The sequence below is a fragment of the Aythya fuligula genome, chromosome 3 (assembly GCF_009819795.1).
Source record: "Aythya fuligula isolate bAytFul2 chromosome 3, bAytFul2.pri, whole genome shotgun sequence".
In the NCBI taxonomy this organism is placed as follows: domain Eukaryota; kingdom Metazoa; phylum Chordata; class Aves; order Anseriformes; family Anatidae; genus Aythya; species Aythya fuligula.
The window spans coordinates 11,031,791-11,050,951 of NC_045561.1; the positions used below are offsets into that span (position 1 = coordinate 11,031,791).

At 37.8% G+C, this 19,161-nt stretch overlaps 1 protein-coding gene across 1 annotated transcript in view; it reads left to right on the top strand.

Moving 5' to 3' along the window:
- WDPCP (WD repeat containing planar cell polarity effector) overlaps positions 1-19,161 on the top strand; it is a 116,768-nt gene that overhangs the window by 73,791 nt on the left and 23,816 nt on the right. The window contains exons 13-14 of the mRNA XM_032183700.1: positions 11,983-12,046; positions 17,880-17,982. Coding sequence (XP_032039591.1) covers positions 11,983-12,046; positions 17,880-17,982 — 167 coding nt within the window. The remainder of the gene's footprint in view (positions 1-11,982; positions 12,047-17,879; positions 17,983-19,161) is intronic.

Sequence of the window (19,161 nt, forward strand, 5' to 3'; positions counted from 1 at the left end):
CAAGGCAGAGATTTGGGCAAGATTTTCTGCTGAACCTGATGGGAGACATTGCTTGAAGCATGGGAAAGATGTCCCCTCCCACACACTTAGGGCAGTCCCAGAGCTGCTCTGCTGTGCTACAGCTTCCCACAGCCACCAATAGCTGGCTGCTTGGTGGCCCAGAGTCCCATACCTCCTCCAGTTCTCTGCTACGTCTCCACCCGTGGGACCACACTTTTAAAGAGGAAAATGGAATAGCCATGCCAGACTAATGTTCTTTGTGCCAAGGCTATCCCCCCTATGCTGGTTAATCTTTGATATTCATACTTTTAGAAGCTGAGCCCAAATAGAGACCATCGTTCTGTGGTGTGTATTATATAACTCATAATCTGCCCTCAGAAAGTCATGTTTCCTTCTGTACCAGCTGTGCAAATCCAGAGGGCTTTGGGCATACATCAAGTGCAGAAACAGCACAAAAATATACCAACAAAAATATACCATATTCATGGACGAAACCAGGAGAAAGTTCTTAACACATCTTCATATTTAAGCTGCTGTGGTAGGTCAGTCAGCTTTCCTTTGCGTGTCATCAGGTACTCCCTACTTATTAACTTCACCTAGTCACTAATGGTGTCTCCTGGAGTGGCCACCTCACGGCCTCAATACGGCTGCTCGGGAAGACAAACTTTTTCACAACCAGCACGCCCCATGGGCAGCTTCTCTTGTCCATGAGCTACAGCTCTGGCCCAGAGTCTGCACCTGTGAGGGCTCTCCACAGCCTCCTTCAGGCCATATGCCATCCACCTGGGATCTCCACAGGCTTCTGGGGGACAACCAACTCCACCAGGGTCCTCTTCATGGGCAGCAGGGGGACTTCTGCTCCAGAGCCTGGAGCACCTCCTCCTCCTTCCTCACTGACCTTGGTGTCTTTGGGATTCTTTCTCTCACATTTTCTCACCCTTTTCTCCCAGCTGCTGTTACACAGTGTTTTTTCCCTTTCTCAAATTGGCTCCCCCAGGGGCACAACCAGTGTTGCTCATTGGGTCAGCCTTGGCCAGCAGTGGGTCCCTTTTGGAGCTGGCTGGAACTGGCTTCTATCTAACATGGGGCAGCTTCCAGGCTCTTCTCACAGAGGCCATCTCTGCAGCCCCCTGCTACCAAAACCTTGCCATGTAAACCCAATACATCTCTTTACCAAGATACTTTTCCTTCATTCATCTTCAGAATCTTCCTGAGCCCTATCATCACACCTCACTTTCCTGTATGTGGGCCGTCTGACAGTTCTGTCCTGAGCGCCATTCATCAGATCAGAACAGAACGGGATTTGGCAACCTGTAATCTGTTTGTTATGTACAAAAACAGTCTGTTTTCTTCCTTAAAAGAGCTTAAATTTTCTGAATTTTCTCCCTCTTCCATCCAGTGTCCCCCAGGAAGAGCTAACTGGTCAGGCAGTCCTAGGTTTCCAGTCTTCAAATGCAGAGCTCCCTTTTGTGGTTCTTCACAGCTGAAAAGCCTGTTAAGGGAAGTATGTGATAAGTAAGATTTAGAACAAGTCAGCAGTAGTCAATTGTCCAATAACTGGATATAATGTCTTGGGGTTGCACCTCACCTTTCCTGACTTAATAATGTAGAATTTAGATGTCCTACACATTCATCTGGGCTGCCTCCGCAGTTAGTAGAAGGATGTGGGCGCCCAAAGGATGAGTAATCCCATCGAAGGGAGATGTCTAGGATAAGTGTGAACAATCAAATGTCAGTGCCTATCCCTATCAATTAACTATAAAGGGAACATATCTGATTAGCTTAAATGAGCCATGTAAAAATGAGCTGTTTGAAGATAAATTGGATGATTTGCACTGTAAATGGCTAGTTCCTATATCCCATTATTACTGTCCAGTTAACAGAAAGATCTTAGGTGCTCAAATATGGTTTCTGACTAGCAAACATATTTGAAGAAAGGTTTATAGAAAGACACAAAAATCAGATAGACATAAAAGACCTCTTAAGAAATCCCCTTTTGTCTAGTTGACCTGGATAGGAGAGGATGGGGGCACTTCTTAGTTTGCACTGTTAAGTGTTGAAATATCAGTAAAATGGGTTACAATCTAGGTAGATGAGCAATAATATATGAACAACACTAGATAAAATTCTTTGAGAATTTCTAAGGACTGTCAAGCATAAAATGGCTTAGCTATATACTGTGGTGTATAACCTCTTATTTCAAATGAAGTTAGCAACTAAAGACAAGAATATGGGAAATATTATCTGTTTTTAAAATATATTCTGGAGAGACCTAAAGAACTATAGTCCTGTAAGTCTAGCCTCTGTACCAGTCAAATTAGTAGAAACTAATATTTTAATAAGATGATGAACATATAAACATGTACCCAGGAAGAGTCAGCGGTATTGTCAAATCATGTCTCATAAAACTCTGGATTCTTTGATATCAGTAGTTATGGTCAGTAAAGGATATCCTGCTGCTATTGAGGAAAGTTCGACCACAGAAGACGTTTTTGGAAGGTATCTCAGCAAAGTGTCTTAAAGAAACTAAGCTGCCATAGGATAAGAGGGAAGATCCCCTTTTGCAGATAATTTTTTTAGAAGGTAAGAAACAGTGAAAGATCAGTTGTCTCGCTGAGTGGAGGTCACCAAATTGTAACTACAGTAGATCTACATGTATATTCGTAAGTAATGTAGAAAAAGAGAAAATAGTGAGGTGTCAGCATTTGCTAATGACACTAAATCATTCAGATGAGTAAAGATAAAGACCTTCTGTGAAGAACAGCAAAAGAACTTCACAGGACTCAGTGACATAATGCCAAAACTGATAATAAAGTTCAATGTAAGTAAATCCAAAGTGAAGCAGGTGGCAGGGTGTGACTCAACTTCATGTATAAAATGGTGGAGTCTGAGCTCGTAATTATTCAGGAAGAAGAATTGGGTCGTATAACTGGTAGTCAGTTCAGTGCTCAGCACAAGTACAAAAAGACATTGAATGCCAGGAATTGTTAGAAAAGGAGCAGAAAACAAAACAACAAAGTTCAGTTCACCTGAACTGTGAATTTTGTGTGTAGTTTCGGAGTCCCATGATCTGTAAAAGGATATAGTAGTACTCAAAAAGCTTTATGAAGGACAGCTGGGATGATTAAAGGCATGAAACAGCTTTAGTGAAAGGAATGACTAAGTAGAGTAGAACTCCTCAACCTATAGAAGAGGCAACTGAGATAGAGATCTATTAAATCATGTGTGTTAGGGAGAAAGAGGACAGTAAATGACTGTTTGTTGCTTCTTCTAATAGAAAAGCTAGGGGTCATCAAGCAAAGCTAGCACGTGGCAGGTTCAAAATAAAGCGATTCTTTGCATAGCATATAATTAAAATATGAAGCTTCTTACCACAGGATGTTGTGGATGATAGAATTGTATATGAGTTCAAAGGGAAGATTGAGGGAAGAGAAATTCACTGAGGAATACCAGCATAGAAACCACCTCTGGCTCAGCAAATCCCTCAACCACAAATTGTTGGAGACTAGGAGACTACCTAGGAAAGCATCACCATATGCTTGCCCTATTGTTATATCCCTTCCTAGGTGCCTAGCTATTGGTAAAATGTTAGGTTAGATGCACCTTTGGTCTGAGCAAACAGCCATTCATACATTTGACGTTCTTACATGTGATAACCTGCAGCAAAAGCATAAAGCACTCATTAGTTTTGTATTTGTTTCCCCCAAAATGTGCCAAAATTCACCTGACAAAACTTCTAGAGACTGTTTGCTGTAATGGAACTGTTATGTGTGGAGATTGTATGGGCATTATCACTGCATTATTTTAATATGAACAAAGAAGCTTGCTATTGACAAACCTAAACAGTGTAAGTGTACTGTAATGGAAATACAATTCAAAAAGTGATTCAAAATTTGGCCCTGCACCATGATTTTGTGATTAGATGTTTATCTTCAGGCAGCCAGTTTTTAGAAAATATTGAACTAATATATATTCTCTGAGAAGTCTTAGCACTAAAAAACTGCATTTTATCCAACGTCAGGCATGAGGGAAAATTGGCCCTATACTTCATGGAAAGTCAAGGAGGAAAAGAGTCTGTTTATCTTAAATGTAATACCAAATTTCCATCTGCCCCAGTTTGAAATTGCAGAGATATCACATGTATACAATAGGGATTTATAAGAGAGGCAGCAACTCATCCTTAGCCATAGTGATGATACTGTGCCTCTGTTATAGAGCTGTCTTTAGTGTGTAGACATGCTGATATGTTTGCTCAATAAAATACAGCTTTCAAGACATACAGTTAAATTTACATGATCACCAGCGTGAGAGGGATAAAGCTGGAATAGAAGAAAAGCAAGAAGAGAATTAATGCAATAAAGATTTAACAGACAGGGTTGGGTAAAATAAATGTGAAACAACAGGTGTCGTTGACTCCTATCAGCATTTTTAATTAACATCTGTTTTTAGCCTAGAGTCGTTTGGAAGAGTATGTTGGAGTGTGTCTGTATTTAAAGATAAATACAGGCTGTTAAGAAGTTTCTTAGTAGTAAGAAGTTGGGGGAATGGAGAGGTTTGGGGGCAGGGACTGTCTGGGTTGGTGTTAGTTGCAGTTTAGAGGAATCCGAAGGAAAACATCTATGATAAAATTGCTATGTAGGGAAATACTGCTATGGCAACAAAATATTTTCTCATGAAGGAAAATTAGTATGAAAAAAGAAATACAGAGTATGGGAAATTCAAAGGAAGTACACATTACAAGAAGAGAAAAAACTGAATATATTTGAAACAGAAAGAAACCACCAGAGTTTCAATTTATATATTAACAATGTATAATAGTAATAAATTGCTGTTCTTCAGACTTCTATAGCAACTGGTATTGAAAATCTCAGCGCACTTGACAGACATGAAGGAATTATGCTACATGTAGTAAAACATTGCTGTTTCTCCCAACAGTCATCCTCTTAAGTGGTTAGCCCCATCTGCAAAAGCCCAGGCTCACGTGACTGACCAACATCAAATGAGAAGTGTATGGCATAAATGTTCACAGAAACAGAATCTGTTAGCTAATATTTCTTTGGTTTAGACAAGGGACACTTCTATAGTTTTAAACTACTGCTCTTTTGTAATTAATTGAGCCAGGGGCAAGAAATAAATGTTGTAGCTTTTCTTTCTGTAGCTAAAACTACTGCATTTTCTAGAATATTTTGTACGTCTTGACTTTTTCTTACTAAATATGTATTTCAAAATTTTCAGTGCTGCCTTCTTACTAAATGACCGTGGTTCACTTGAGAATCTGACTCAAAAATGCCTGAACAGCTTTTCTTTAATCGTTGAAGTCTGTTCCGAGAAGTGTCTATGCTTAACATAGTCATCTGAACCATTTCACACAAGAACACATTTAGGTTTCCTAGGACTGAATCCTACAAGATAGGGATCACATGGTAAGATTTTTTATTTTATTATTTTTTTCAGGTTGGGAATGTCTTCAAGATCCACAGCCTGTTACAGCCCTCCAGGGTTTTCTCTGGCCAGGGAGTCATACTGTCTGGCTCTCCTTATTAACTTTCTCTTTCCTCCTATTTTTTTTAATTTGGTTTGTTTGTTTGTTTCCTTGCTTCATACCAGAGGGTACCCTTTGATGTGAAGGGCATTCGGGTTTACACCCAACAATCTATAAAGTTACAGGTGTTCTTCCTTAAGTTCAGAGATACCTAATTTGACAGTATGGTTTAAGTGACAGAGAAAAGCTTAAAATATTTGTGCCCATTTAAAATTTTCTCAGTTATTCATGAATTTTCACTTGAGACATGTTCATGTATAACCTCTAAAGGGCTCCATAAGGGATTTTTTTTAAACAAGTCACCCAGGTCCCAAATCCAATACTTCACTTAACATGCCTATATTTAGGATCCATAGAAAATTATAGGTTGTAAACCTATGCATTAATGGTTTGGTAAATTTGGGCCTAAAGGGATATATAGATTATACCTGGACAACCTTCAGAGATTCAATGTCCACAATACAATTTAGAAGATTATGCCTTTGGCTCTCATACATATGGACCTGGCTGTTTCTCCATTGCCGTTTTGGTGGGCTCTGCAGCACTTTTCCTTTGTCAGTACTAGAGTATCGTAGAAGGCAACAGGGTTGTGGACCCCACTCTGAGGCTTATGTATCCTTTCCTAAAAAGCTCTTAATCCAAAAAAAACTGGAAACGTAATAGCATGAGGCTGGTAAAAGAGTACCACTAGCATCTCAAAGGTCATAAATAACAAATGCCTCCATTGATTCTTCCATTAGTTCCCCAGTAACTTTAAAAATCATTGACGAATCTCAACCAAGCCTTACAGAGGATAGAAGTTTCAGCAGTAAGCAAATGCCTACCAGTTTTGAGCATATCAGCAGCCAGTTAGCATTAAATAAGATAGAGTTAATGATCTCCATCCCAAAAGGCTAAGCTAAAGTTCAACAGATATACATTCTGCCATTCAACAAATGCACTGCATAAAACCAGTCTGCACTGATTCTTGCCCAAACCATCACTGGGAGGGAGGGAGCTCAGTATACCCTGCTGGGGAAGGACAGTATATTATCTGGAGCATATTTAGGCAGAGCACATAGGGAACAAGTAGAGTTCCTGTGTTGAGCCCTATATAGGAGGAATCATAAGAAGCTATCTAAAAGTAGTCCCTGCTGCTAACAGTATAGTTTCTTTTAAAAAACAGTCATGGTTTCAATTTCTGGTTGTCTCACATGAAACTTTCATTTTGTCAGCACATACAACAAGAAATAATAATCTAGCTGCAGTTAACTAATATCCAGCAATTAATTGATCTTTGCCAAAGGAACTTAGTGGTATTGGCAATAGTCTGTCTATTTTTGAGATAGTACAGTATCCAAATAAATAATATCAGAATACCAAGTAAATACAAAAATGAAGGGACTGAGTCCCCCAGATCATAACATTCTGAAATGCAAACTCACAGTTTGGTGGGAGAGGAAAAGATAGGTTCTTTGGAGCATTCCTGTGTTGGGCTGCATTCAGTGGTCTCATTTTCTCTGCAACTATCTAATTTAAAGTAGGGTGTTCTGCTGAAGTCCTGTGGGTAAAATTGGATCCGTTTTTGGTTGTCTTTTGTTTAAAGGGTGGTGGTTTGGTTTTGTTTACTTTTGTTTCTTTGTTTGTTTTAAAATTAAGATCTTAATATATTTATTCCTCTCCAGCAACCCTAAGTAGAGTGTCAGAATTACAACATTCACTATAAAATGAAGGATATACATCTTTGACAAATAATATATTTTATAGATAAAAAGTTACATGCTTGAAGGTCAATAGAATTTGAGGGTTGTAATAGTAAGAATGCATTGAAGTTACACCATCTAAACCTGTTTTGTTTTGTTTTTAAAAGGGATTTTAAGAGGTATTCTAAAATACAGATATGACTCTAAATCATTTTCCTTATATTCAACAATTGGTTGGAAACCAAGCCATCCCTATTTAAAATAAACCATGTAGCAACCTAGCCACACACTTTTTACATTCTTTAACCTGATAATCTCTAATTATTCTGGCTCAGAATTCCATTGAAATGGGGTCCAGAGTCATTTTACAGACATCATTCTTTATTTTAATATTGTCTAATTTAAAAGGGAAAAAAAGAATCAGATAATAACAACATTTTTAAGGGGAAAAAAAAGGCATGAAAACCATTTCTGTTCCAAAAATTGCTGATATGAGAACTTATGGGAAACAGCTCCTTTTATGAATAATTATTATTATTGTGTTTAAGAAATGGGCAAGATGCCTAGAAATTGAATGAAAGAATGAGCTATTAAATTGAAATATTAAATGAAATAACTGAATTAAAAGTGATCATGTAAACCCTGCGGTAAATGTTGGGAGCTGTAGCTGATTGAACATATTTTCATCATCTGTTTTGTATGCTTAAATACAATTGCTTGATGTAAGTAAACACTTGATTGATATTCTGAATACTTTAAAATCTGCATATGCATCACAGAATACTGAACAATTAAAACTTAATTTCAGTGTAGTTTGATTGCATGTAAATTATTTCAATATTCATTTTTTTCCTGTTCTGTTTGCTCTGTGCATATTTAATATTCACTTTTTGAATGCATATCACCCTTGATTGGACTGTGAGATGAGGAGGACTCTGAAATTCCTTCCATTAAAAAGGATTGCCTTATAAATGTTATTTGTGCCACAGCTCTTCCCCTGCAGATTATTTTCTAAATGTTGTGTACCCTTATTGAAGACAAGGAAAAAAAAAACTGCTGCAACCCTCCTTTATCAGCATAGCACATGGAATATGCTTACATGGTCGATGGGCATGTCTAAGAAGGCTTGTTGGTTGTAACTAGTCCCTAAAGAAATGTTTCCATCTTTCCTGCACTGTATTTCTCTCTTGCTTGCATGAGCTCTCTCTCTCTTCCCTTCCTCCTCCCTTCAAATGATTTTTTTCTTGTTCCTGGCCTTCTTATTAGGCTCTTTAATATTGTGGATAAATATTTTTTAAGTTGACTGTTTGGGGCTTGTAAACTGTATCTCTGCCTTTAAGTGATCACATTCAATCTCAGTGCTGTGGAATACAGTTGACAAAATTCAGCTTTTGATATATTTGCAGAACTTCTTATAAAAACTCAATAGGCATCTTTTCCCTTCACCCCAGGTCCCAATCTGTGCACGTGATTTTGATCTATGGTGTTTCAAATCACCTTATCTCTCAACATTTATAGGATAAGAGGAAACCCGTGACATTTTTTATTATTATTATTTTTAATTATGCTGGTGAGAATCAAAAATAGACTATCTGAAGTCAATGTTAAATTAATATATTTTTTTTAATTAAAAAATATATTTAATTAAAAAAAATAAATATTTGTGGCTTTCCCGGCATCTTTTCAGTTAATCACATTCTCCAAATGCAAGTAGGCAGCAGGTCTGCCACTCCACCAGAAGGCAAGTCAGGGCTCTTCCCTGTGTTGACTATTTTAACCTGAATTATTCTTGTTATATCACTCACATTTCCCCTTTGTTTCCTTGTCCATAAAATAGATGCACTAATAGCCGTCTTTTTAGAGTTTTGTAGGAAAGGTAGATCACATACGAGTGTCTACTAACGGTATTATTTTATTTTATAGGAATTTAAACTTAATATTGTATGTGCTCAACAGCTCACAGAGAAATGTTTTCCTATCTGACCTGTATAGTTAATCGCAGTTTGAGGGTTTTAATCTTGAAGGTCATATTTATGTTGGCTATCACTTTGACCAAACAAGTGGCTGAACTTCATGGTTTACAGGCAGATTTCCTTATCTCTCTTTTTCAAGAGACATATAAGTCTTGATTGCTGGAGTTATTGTGAAGCAAGCAGTAAGTAACAAGGTGGAGGAGAGGGGGGGAGGACATTCACTTCACAACCAGTACCCTGTAGGTGCCATTTCAGAAAGCAGATATTTTACCTTGTATTTGTAGCACGGGAACAAAAGGGATAGTATTTTGATGTGGGGATTTTTTGGTTTGAGGAGCTGATAAACTGTAAGTGAAGTGTGCGAGCAATAGCAATAAGGCTTCCCATGACAAAACGTGTTAGGAAAAGAGGTGTTATTAGTTTGTTATTAGTTCTCTCCTGCTGTACAGGACTCTCTCTAATTATTCGCGTAGAATAAAAGCAACACAACTTCTATGCCAAAAAAACTCAAAATAGCAATTTTTTTCTAATTAAGTTTTTCAAAACACCGGACATTCTTGACTTATTTAATACTGTTTGCCTAGGCAATGCAAACTTGTTACCCTTGTTTGAAACTTCCTCCTTATTGTAAAGCAATTCCATGTATAATATGGATTATATGGAATAATTTATGAAGTATCTGGGGTTGCTATTTGCAGCTGTGTTGGTTAGTGAAGAGCATTTCTTGAGTAGTATTTTTTTCTTTGTCACCTTCAGTGTAACTCTGGAAATAACGAGCCAACTTCACAGTTTTATGAGTAAGAGCCATAATGAGACAAAAGTATATGCGTCGATTAAAGGAAAAAAAGATGAAACCTTTGTGAAACAGCAAAGAACTGACAGCTTTTGGTCCATGATTCCATTCTGCAGGGCAATTGAAAGAAAAAGTTGCTTCACAGTTTTTTGGTGACAATCATTTTTGCTTTGCTAAAGCAAATATTCAAATAGTCTGTATAGTTCTAGCTTTGGAAAAAACAAATCATGATGCAGATTTTTTTTTTAGCTGCTCATAAAGTCTGTTCGTCTGTTTCTGTTTGGTTTCCAATTTCGCCTCTAAGTACTAAGAATGTATATTTAATCCATAATTGGGAAGAAAAATGTGCCAGAAGAAGATAAACATGATAGCTATTCAAGATACACATATTTTAACATGTACTTATTTGTCTTAATTAAAGCAAAGCTTCAGAAGCAGCATTGCAACACAATGCATTTTAATGGAAAATCCTTCACAGAAAGCACACTGAAAAGCTTCAGAAACATAGATGTGCATGATAAAACAACGGGGCGCTGCTCGTTCCCCAGCGATCAAGAGGTTAACCTTACTTCATCTCTTCCCCTCCCTTAAACAGGTTCTGTGAGGAGGGCTGCAAATTAGCACACAGCAGGGAGATTAGCTTTAGGGAGGAAAGGACTCCCCACTCCAGGTCTTAGGAACCTCACCTGGAAAGAGCATTTCCTTTTCTGCTTAAGCTAACATATTAGGCCTTCTTGTCATGAATGCTGCTTCTTGAGAAGTCCTCAGCGACTGTCTCTGATGACCTGCTGGATCACTCCAAATGTGTGGTGGAAGAGAAGAGAGCAATACGGCCGTGGTAGCAAGAGGAGGCAGAAAACTGCTTAAGCTTTGGGAAGAAATGGGAATCACAGTATGGTACATCATATGAAACTCATTCACCTACCAAGGGGAAGGATTCCCGTGTCTCCTCTGCATTCACACTGGCCTTAGGAAGAGCTACAGCATTTCCTAAGCTATCTGCAAGGTCCAGAACTGTGTAAGCACTGGCATCTGTATGATGCTGTCTGACAACACTTCCTAACACTGAGAAATTACAATGCTGCTTTTTCCCCGTTGAGGTACCGGAGCCATCTCCTTTCCAGACTTCAAGAGTCTACAGCTGATTTATTTATGAAACTTTGAACAGGAGAAAAGGGAAAACGTTACCAGTAACAGGAAAATATAGAAATCATTCTACGTAGAATCAATCATTTGCTTTGCAACTGAAATAAGACAAGGGTGTTGTGTTGTTTCCCAAATCCAAAATTAATCTCACCAAATCCACTTTTTGTGGGGATTTTTAAACCATTTTAAACATGTGGTGGAGAAAATGTATACAACTAGAATCACTTTCTCCCAGTATTGAGTGGTTGTCATAGAGTAGTTATGTACATCTAGTATAATAGAGATGTTGGCTCAGTGCAATGCTGTATACATTGTCAGAAAGTTCCTGATGGGTGGTTTTTTTCTCCTGCTTCAGTAGGTATTCTAAAGATTGCATGTAAGAGGATATATACAGCCTTCAACAGTTTCTCCATCCCATGTAGGTGTTTGCTCTAATTGCCAGGAGATAATGAGTGGTCTCTGGGTAGGAAAAAGGTAGCGGTCTCTGTCAGAAATGGAAGGAGCTGTTGTCTAGTGAGCCTTCAACCCACCAAAATGATGTGATAAATCATTTGATGTGTCTCAGTATGACATGATAAAACCCTCCTGGGTTAATAGGAAAGGGGAAGTTCTATGTTCACAGTGCTCCATTCCTACTCTGCTGCATCTCTAGGAGATACTGATGAAGAGGGTTAATGGCAGTCACTGTGGTACCTTATCGTTCTGCAATCCCAGTATATTGATTTTCCCCAGTAAAGCTTTGGCATCACTTTTGATGAGAACTGAAGAACTTCCTCTGTCCATTAACAAACTTTGATGCAGCTCTTGCATTGCCCTCAGCAAGTGACATATTTCTTTTTCTTGCAGGTATCAGAGATTTGAGAAAGCATTTCTGCTGGCTGTTGACATAGGTGCTCGGGACCTGTTTATGGTGAGTCCTTTCTGTTGTCAGGATGTTAGTTGTCAGCTTTTGTGCACATTTAAAAGGATCTGTGTCGTTTGCAGTCTTAGACACATACTGAAGACAGAATTATTTTACCTGGTTTGCCCCTTGCCATCATAAAATTTGTCAATGGGAACTGAGTAGTTTTAGAGTCATTGACATCTTCCCTAGCATGGCTGAAAGGCTACTCTTTATTTTTGAGGAATTAATGTATATGTTTTTGAACTTTCACCTTCTTCATCTGTCCTGATGTGGGTGAATGTCATCTTTCACTCTAATAAGCTTATACGTTTCTAATCCGTTCCTTTAAGAAGTACAACTGCTGAGTCCAGGACACAAGAGCTGGCCATATCCTGGGGATCCTGAATGCTCTTAGTTTGTCTCTTAGGGTTTTGTGAAAAGTGACAAATTATGAACGCTTCTACAGGTACTTTTAAAACAACAAAGCTCAGCAGCATCAACCCAAGGGTTTTTACATTTCATGCACTCTCTGCCCCCTCCCATTTAATTAGCTACAAAAGTAAAATTAACCAGCTCTTAAAAGGTCCTCTGTGTGAGCTCTGCAGGAGGCTCTTGTTTTATAAGATCTTGCACCACAATGTCACAGTGAGGTCAGATGGACAAAGCCAATCATGCTTTCCTAGTCTCTCAGCATGTTGCTGCTCCACAGCTGATTTCATTGTTTTCAAAGAAACAATAGAAAAGGGGCTTGTTTAAAAAAAGGCCCTTTGAACGATTGCTTTGCTTGACTCTTTTGCATAATGAAGACATTCTGTTGTTTAAATTAAGCTTTGACACTAGATGTTAATATCATTTATCCCATTAAGTCACTTGCCCTGCTAGTTTGATCTTGATATTTAAATTGTATGTTAAATTACACAATTAAATCCTGCTTTTATGGGTTATGAAAATTCCCTTCTAATTATATAAAAAGTTGTGTGAACCTTTTGATGTTTTTTTCACGGCTCTAATCATCTGGCTTGTTCCATCTAATTAGAAAGATGTGAATACTGCGATAAACTTTTCTAAGTATGCATCAAACGAAAGTGATGGAAATGTCAGACTTTTAGGAAATTCATTACATGTTTTATATTTACTCTCCTTGATTTTTCATCCCTTTAGCTCAGCCTTTTCCTTTTCTCTTTTTATTCCGCTTTTTATTAAATGTAACTTTTTCAATGCAAATTTTATACCCAATCAAGACGAGCACTGCAGCCATTTATAAATTTCAGACTGTAAGCTGTCAGCAGCAGGATACATCTTTCTGTCGGAGGGCTCTCCCACTCTTCAGATAATAAATCCTCCCAGAGTAATGACAGCCATTCTAGCAGAACAAATGACCCAGCATTTGGCCAGCCATCTCAAGGGCCCTCTCTTATGTGGGCTGAGAGTATTTTCTGCATGATCTTTTTCTCTTTCCTTTCCTCTGCTGATGCCAGCACTGAGGGAACACCTTTGTCCCAAGGTGGGGAACACCAGCATTGGGTCAGGAGGTGGGTGCAAAGCTGCTAGCATGGGAGAGGGCCTGCCAACGCGTGGCTCCAAAGTGGTAATGTGTCCTCCTCTGAACCACAAGTTTCTCCATCTCTCTTCTAGAGGAGGCTCAAGGCTAACAGAGAAATTGGCTTAATCCTTTCCGACATCTCTTCATTTTCCCTTTCTTCTCTCAGCACCTCCTCTCCCCATCCCATCTCACCAGTGCTCTTAAACAAACATAAATATAAATGCCCATTTATTTCCTCCTGACTTACATTATTGTGAGATGAAAACCAGTTCCACGTTATCCTTGTTTTCCTTGCATTACCTTTGAGATTCCTCATAGTTTCCTGCAGTTTATGCAACGAGCAGCACCCATGCCTGCCTCTTCAAACCCTCTGTCAACTCTCTCCCTCCTCTGGGGAAATGTCCTTTTGCTAATTCATCACCTAAGTGAGGTGCTAATGAACAAACTTTACAATTAACTAACAAAGGCACTGCTGCAGGACTACTAAGTACAGGACTCAAGAAGTTTAAAGGTGCACAGCTCGTAAAAAAGTATTTATTTGTGCCACAGTAATTTCCAGGGAATTGGCCTTTATTGCACTAAATACAGTGTAAAAATTAAGTAATCCTTCTCCCTAAAAACTTATAGTCCTTCTAGGTACTATAATAATAATAATATTGCATAGCAAGATTTGTGCATCCTTCACTTCTGCTTAACACTGAATAATTTGTATATATTGTTTATATAGGTCAAAATGCAATTAATAACATACACCTTGACTTTACCTATATTTAAGGTATTTATAATTACGTGGAGTACGAATAACTAATATATAGGTCAATTATTTGTACTGTCATTTTACACACCAACCAAATCCGTTTATAAAACCTCAGCTGGCACTAGGAGTGACGCCACCTTATTCCCAGTTAATTTAATGGGATTTCAAGAAGAAATAGTAGACTAAGGAAGATATCTGATGACATAAGGAAAATGAGAGAGAAAAAAAAAAAAAAAAGTTATTTATTAAGGGAAACAGAGAAGGATCAAAAACAAAGAAAGGATAGAGAACAGCAGATATAACAGAGACTGGAGAGGATCCACACTTTGAATCTAAGGAAATGTCCTGTATCTTGGAGAAATTATCCCAAGACAAAGTTGTTTTCACAAAACAGAGCTCTGCAGCCTTCTTGATACTTGTTTTGAGAATGCAAAGAAGTATGAGGGAGTGCTGTCTCGGGCCTAATTTACTTCATAAAAATAAAAAAGAAACAAAAAGGCTTAAAAATTACTCCTGTAGCTATAGCGTCACTGGTATGATGCCATAACAAGACACACGGGCACTGCTGTGTCTCCCCATAAGCTTTACCCTCACGTCACATCTAAGTCCCTCAATTATTATCATCTCCTACAAAGTTCAATAAAAAAATAAAACTGAAAAGGACATAATATCATGAACAACAGCTACATTTATTGGACAGTGACTGATCCAATCTGTGACAGAAAAGATCAAGCAGTAGAAAGGTTGTTAGCTTTAAATCCTTTTGTAGTATGCTCCAGCTCTCAGCTGCTGAAAATTCAAAAGGCCATCCCACGTACCAAAGGTAGCAAAAATGCAAGGAAAAGACACTTTAATAAAAGTGTCAGATCTTGGGTGATACACTGATGAGGAAAGTGCGTGTTTCGAAGAAATGTTGGAATTTTGCCCAGAAATATCCTATAGACAAATGCGCATCGATGTTTCAAATGACTTCTGTTCACCTAGGGCCAGCTCTGTGAGTCACAAAGATGAGGGTAAAAAGGAAGTAGTCCAAAAAGTAATCAAACTGTTAAATGATAAAATACAGCCTTTCAGCAAACTCCTGATAAGCACCTGAAAATTGTGTTTATTATCACCATTGTTTTGGGGAGGGACACAATGTTTGACCTGATAAATTCTTAGATAAGTGCATGAAAAAATCTGTAATATTCAGCTAATTTAATTCTTTAATTTTTCCTGTCATTCTTTAAGGCACCCTGTAATGCAGTGTTTTTCCTTTTTCTTTTTTTTTTATTTATCTTCTGGTTGCTATAAATTCTTATAAAATTCCATTTTGCTGGCTAATTTGAGTGAGGACCACCTAAATTTGATCCAAAATTGTCTAAGTAGTAGTTTTTATTTAAAAGTATATATATATATTTTTTTCTTTTTAAAGCTCGTTTAGAGATAAAGTCTTTTTTTTTTCTTTTTTTCTTTTTTTTTTTTTTTTTAATTCTTTATGGCAGAAATTTGAGGAACCACACAGAAAGCCACTGACTGCTACATCTCTGTTTCTTGCAAAGCCCCCATTAGTTAGTGATGGATATGTAACATCTTCAAAACAGAGAACATAGCCAAGACCAAGATCTGAGTATCAGATGTTTTGAAACACAAGGTGTGCACATCTTCTTCACTGAAAGCACTTTGTCATTTTCTGCAATTGTTTCCATCACCTCCCCAAGTTTGTTATTTAAAAATGCATTGAAATATACAATAGCTTAGTTTAAACTACAAAAAGAGAGACATTAATCATTGTCAGAATACATTTTAAATAGGTGAACATAATCTGCCTATACATTCAAATCTTTGTAAGCTCAGACTTGTTGGAGAGCCCTTAGGTTTTCTATTGTTATCTAAATAAGCTGACAATATCTACTGTTTAATCTTCATAGAAATCATACCTTGCTACTCAGGCCCTTTTCTCTGACAACCATGTTAGACCTACAAAGAGAGGAAGTACAGAGTTCGCAACAAGTTCGTAAGTCATTACTTCGCCCCAAGACACTTGCACATTTTTTAAGTCACACCTGTGTTTGTAATTAGAAAATGTTGCTGTCTGCTTTGGACTGTCAGGATCCTGCAAGTCAGTACTGTGTTTTCCCGTGTAATCAGTCTCAGTTTCCCTAGCATTCTGTTTGCTTCTTCTTATTATTATTTTTTTTTCTTAATTAAATGAGGGGAGAATACAGGTGACATCTTTTTCTGCTCTCTGCCACTATTGCTCTCATTTTTCTGTCTGTCTTCTCCTTCTGGAGTAAGGTCACTTTTTTCTCCAAGAGTTTTCCTCATGTTGATAAAAGTGTCAGTAAACTCACACTGAGAAGGATAGTTTCACTTGAAATCTTCTGCATTAGTGAGAATATAGTTGCTTTTATGGTATGTAGGGGTCAATGTTTCCAGCAAGTACTTCTTTTCCCTTTAAATTCCTGCATGTGGATAGCGTGCAGAACAATGGCCAGGAATAACTTAAATCTTTGGATACTGATTGCCATCTTCAACGAAGAAGTGGGGGGGAAAAAAACTTTTCAGATGTTCTTGGCTGTCCTTCTTACTTCATCTATCCCAATTCATGCACAGAACAGTCTGTGGCTGTGATGCCGAAGGAGAAGGGGTTTAATTATGTCTTCATTAATGAGATGAATGGACGAAACTTTTTACTTCACATTTCAAAGGACCAGAACCCAAGGGCAGTGAGATTGTAATTTATCAGCAGGAAAATATTCTCCTGCAAATTGTACTGCATGTAATACAGGTGATTTTTACCTCAAAGGTTAACACACAATAAAAAGACTTGCAGTTCAGCATGTAATGATAAACCCTGCTGTAGCCCTCTGATTTTTATCCCTAGATTAAGGATTAGATCCAGAGTATTGGCAACTATTCATGCTAGACAACAACATTTTTGGAAAGCCCCTTGTGTATTTGTGGTTGGGAGACCCAAGAGTGACTCAGGAATCATGTCACCTGTGTCGAGGTTAAAACCTTTGAGAAAGCATCGTTGTTCGTATTATGTTCAATATCAGCACAAGGACAACCACATCTTACTCAAAGGACACTAAGTGTATCGTGACAACCTCCAAACAAAAATTAGTCCTCAAATAGCTTTACTGAAAAACTCATGTACTGGGGGGAACCATTAAAACTTAACCTGGGGGCTGTGAGTCGGAAGAGTTCCAGTATTTTAGTTTTGGCTACTGAGACCCTCCTTCTAGCAACCCTCTTTTAATTCTTGTTGTGCCAACCAAAATTTCCTTTAAAGCATACAGATTGGTTTCATTCATATGCTGAGTCAACAGCTTCACTTTTATCGGGGCGTGATTGGTCAGTGCTTTATTCATTGTTAACGAGAAATGCTGTATTAACAGCACAAGTAAGATAATAAATGTGCATTGGGAGAGAATTAAAACGTAATGCTAGGTTCATCGGTTCCATCTGTGTTTGTGATCTAAATAATAAAAGAACCTCTTTCTTTTAAATTCTCTTTTGTTACACCTATGAGATTCATTTTAGATTAATCTTTTATTTTTCTTTTATTTCCAAAGGACATCCATTACCTTGCACTAGATAAGGGTGAATTGGCACTAGCTGAAGTGGCAAAGAAAAAGGCTAATGACATTGATGCAGAATCAATAACTACTGGAATTGGTAAGAATTAATGGCGTTTAAAAAGCCCTTTTTGTTTCAATCAATACTTGTCCTGTACAACACTGTGTTATATTTGTTGGGGGTTATTGGTTCAATTGTATTGTTTTCTTTGAAAGCGACACGGTATTTTTGTTCGTAACTGAAGAGGGAAGCTTATAAAAATGACAGCTTTGCCTTTCAGTAACCACATGAGGATTGTGTCAATGCAATAGCTATAGAAAAAGAAAAAAAGAAAAAAAAAAAAAAAAAAAAAGATTAGCATACTATATCTCTTTATAAAAGTTCAGGCTGTACAAACTGAACTCAGATTCCCCTCAGGTAAGGAACTGAACTGGAAAATCTTTGTTCATGCTGATGTTAAAGGCCAGGTATGGCAATCTCATTCACCTATTTGCTCATATATACAACCCTAATAACTGGAGTAACATCATGATTACATTGGAAGCATTTGGAGGAAACTTTTACTGATGTAAATAACATAAGCTCAGACCCTGGCTTTAAAGTAACTGCTTTGCACTCAGTGGGATTCTTGCAGTTCCATAAGGTGTATTGATGCAAAAATTGTGGGATTAGACTAACAGCTCAAACACAAACAACTTTTCAGCCAGGGGAACTTGCAACTCATTCATTTTCTCCTTGTGTTTCCTTTGAATTTTCATGAAGAGATGTGTACAAATATGTAGATTGTTCTGATTATTCAGGCCTGCAACACAAACCAAGCAGCAAGTGTCTACAACAGTCTAGAAAGCTGATGTCCTGCGGAGAGAAAGTAGACAGAGAGGAAAAAAAAAAAAAAAAAAAAAGAACACAAAATGTTTGTATAAAATATGCACGGTGCTGTTTTGCCTACCCTGATACATCTTTGAATATTAGAAAAAATCACTGGGCTTCTGTCCTTGCCTCATGCTAAGAAAGCAGAATATGACTGGAACTCAGAAGGAGTCAGAATAACTTCAAGATTTTGAATAACATCGGATTCTTTTAGGACCAAAAAATTAGACCTGTACATCCAAGAGTTCACCCAGAGCATAAAATCAAATGCCATTCAAATATGTGGAAATGCAGAGATGTGATATGTGAGTTTATGTGGCTGTTTCTATATATGTAGATACAAATCCCTGACTTTCAAGGTTATGCAGTACAGTATCACCTCCTTCCCTTTCCAGCAGAACAGAAATC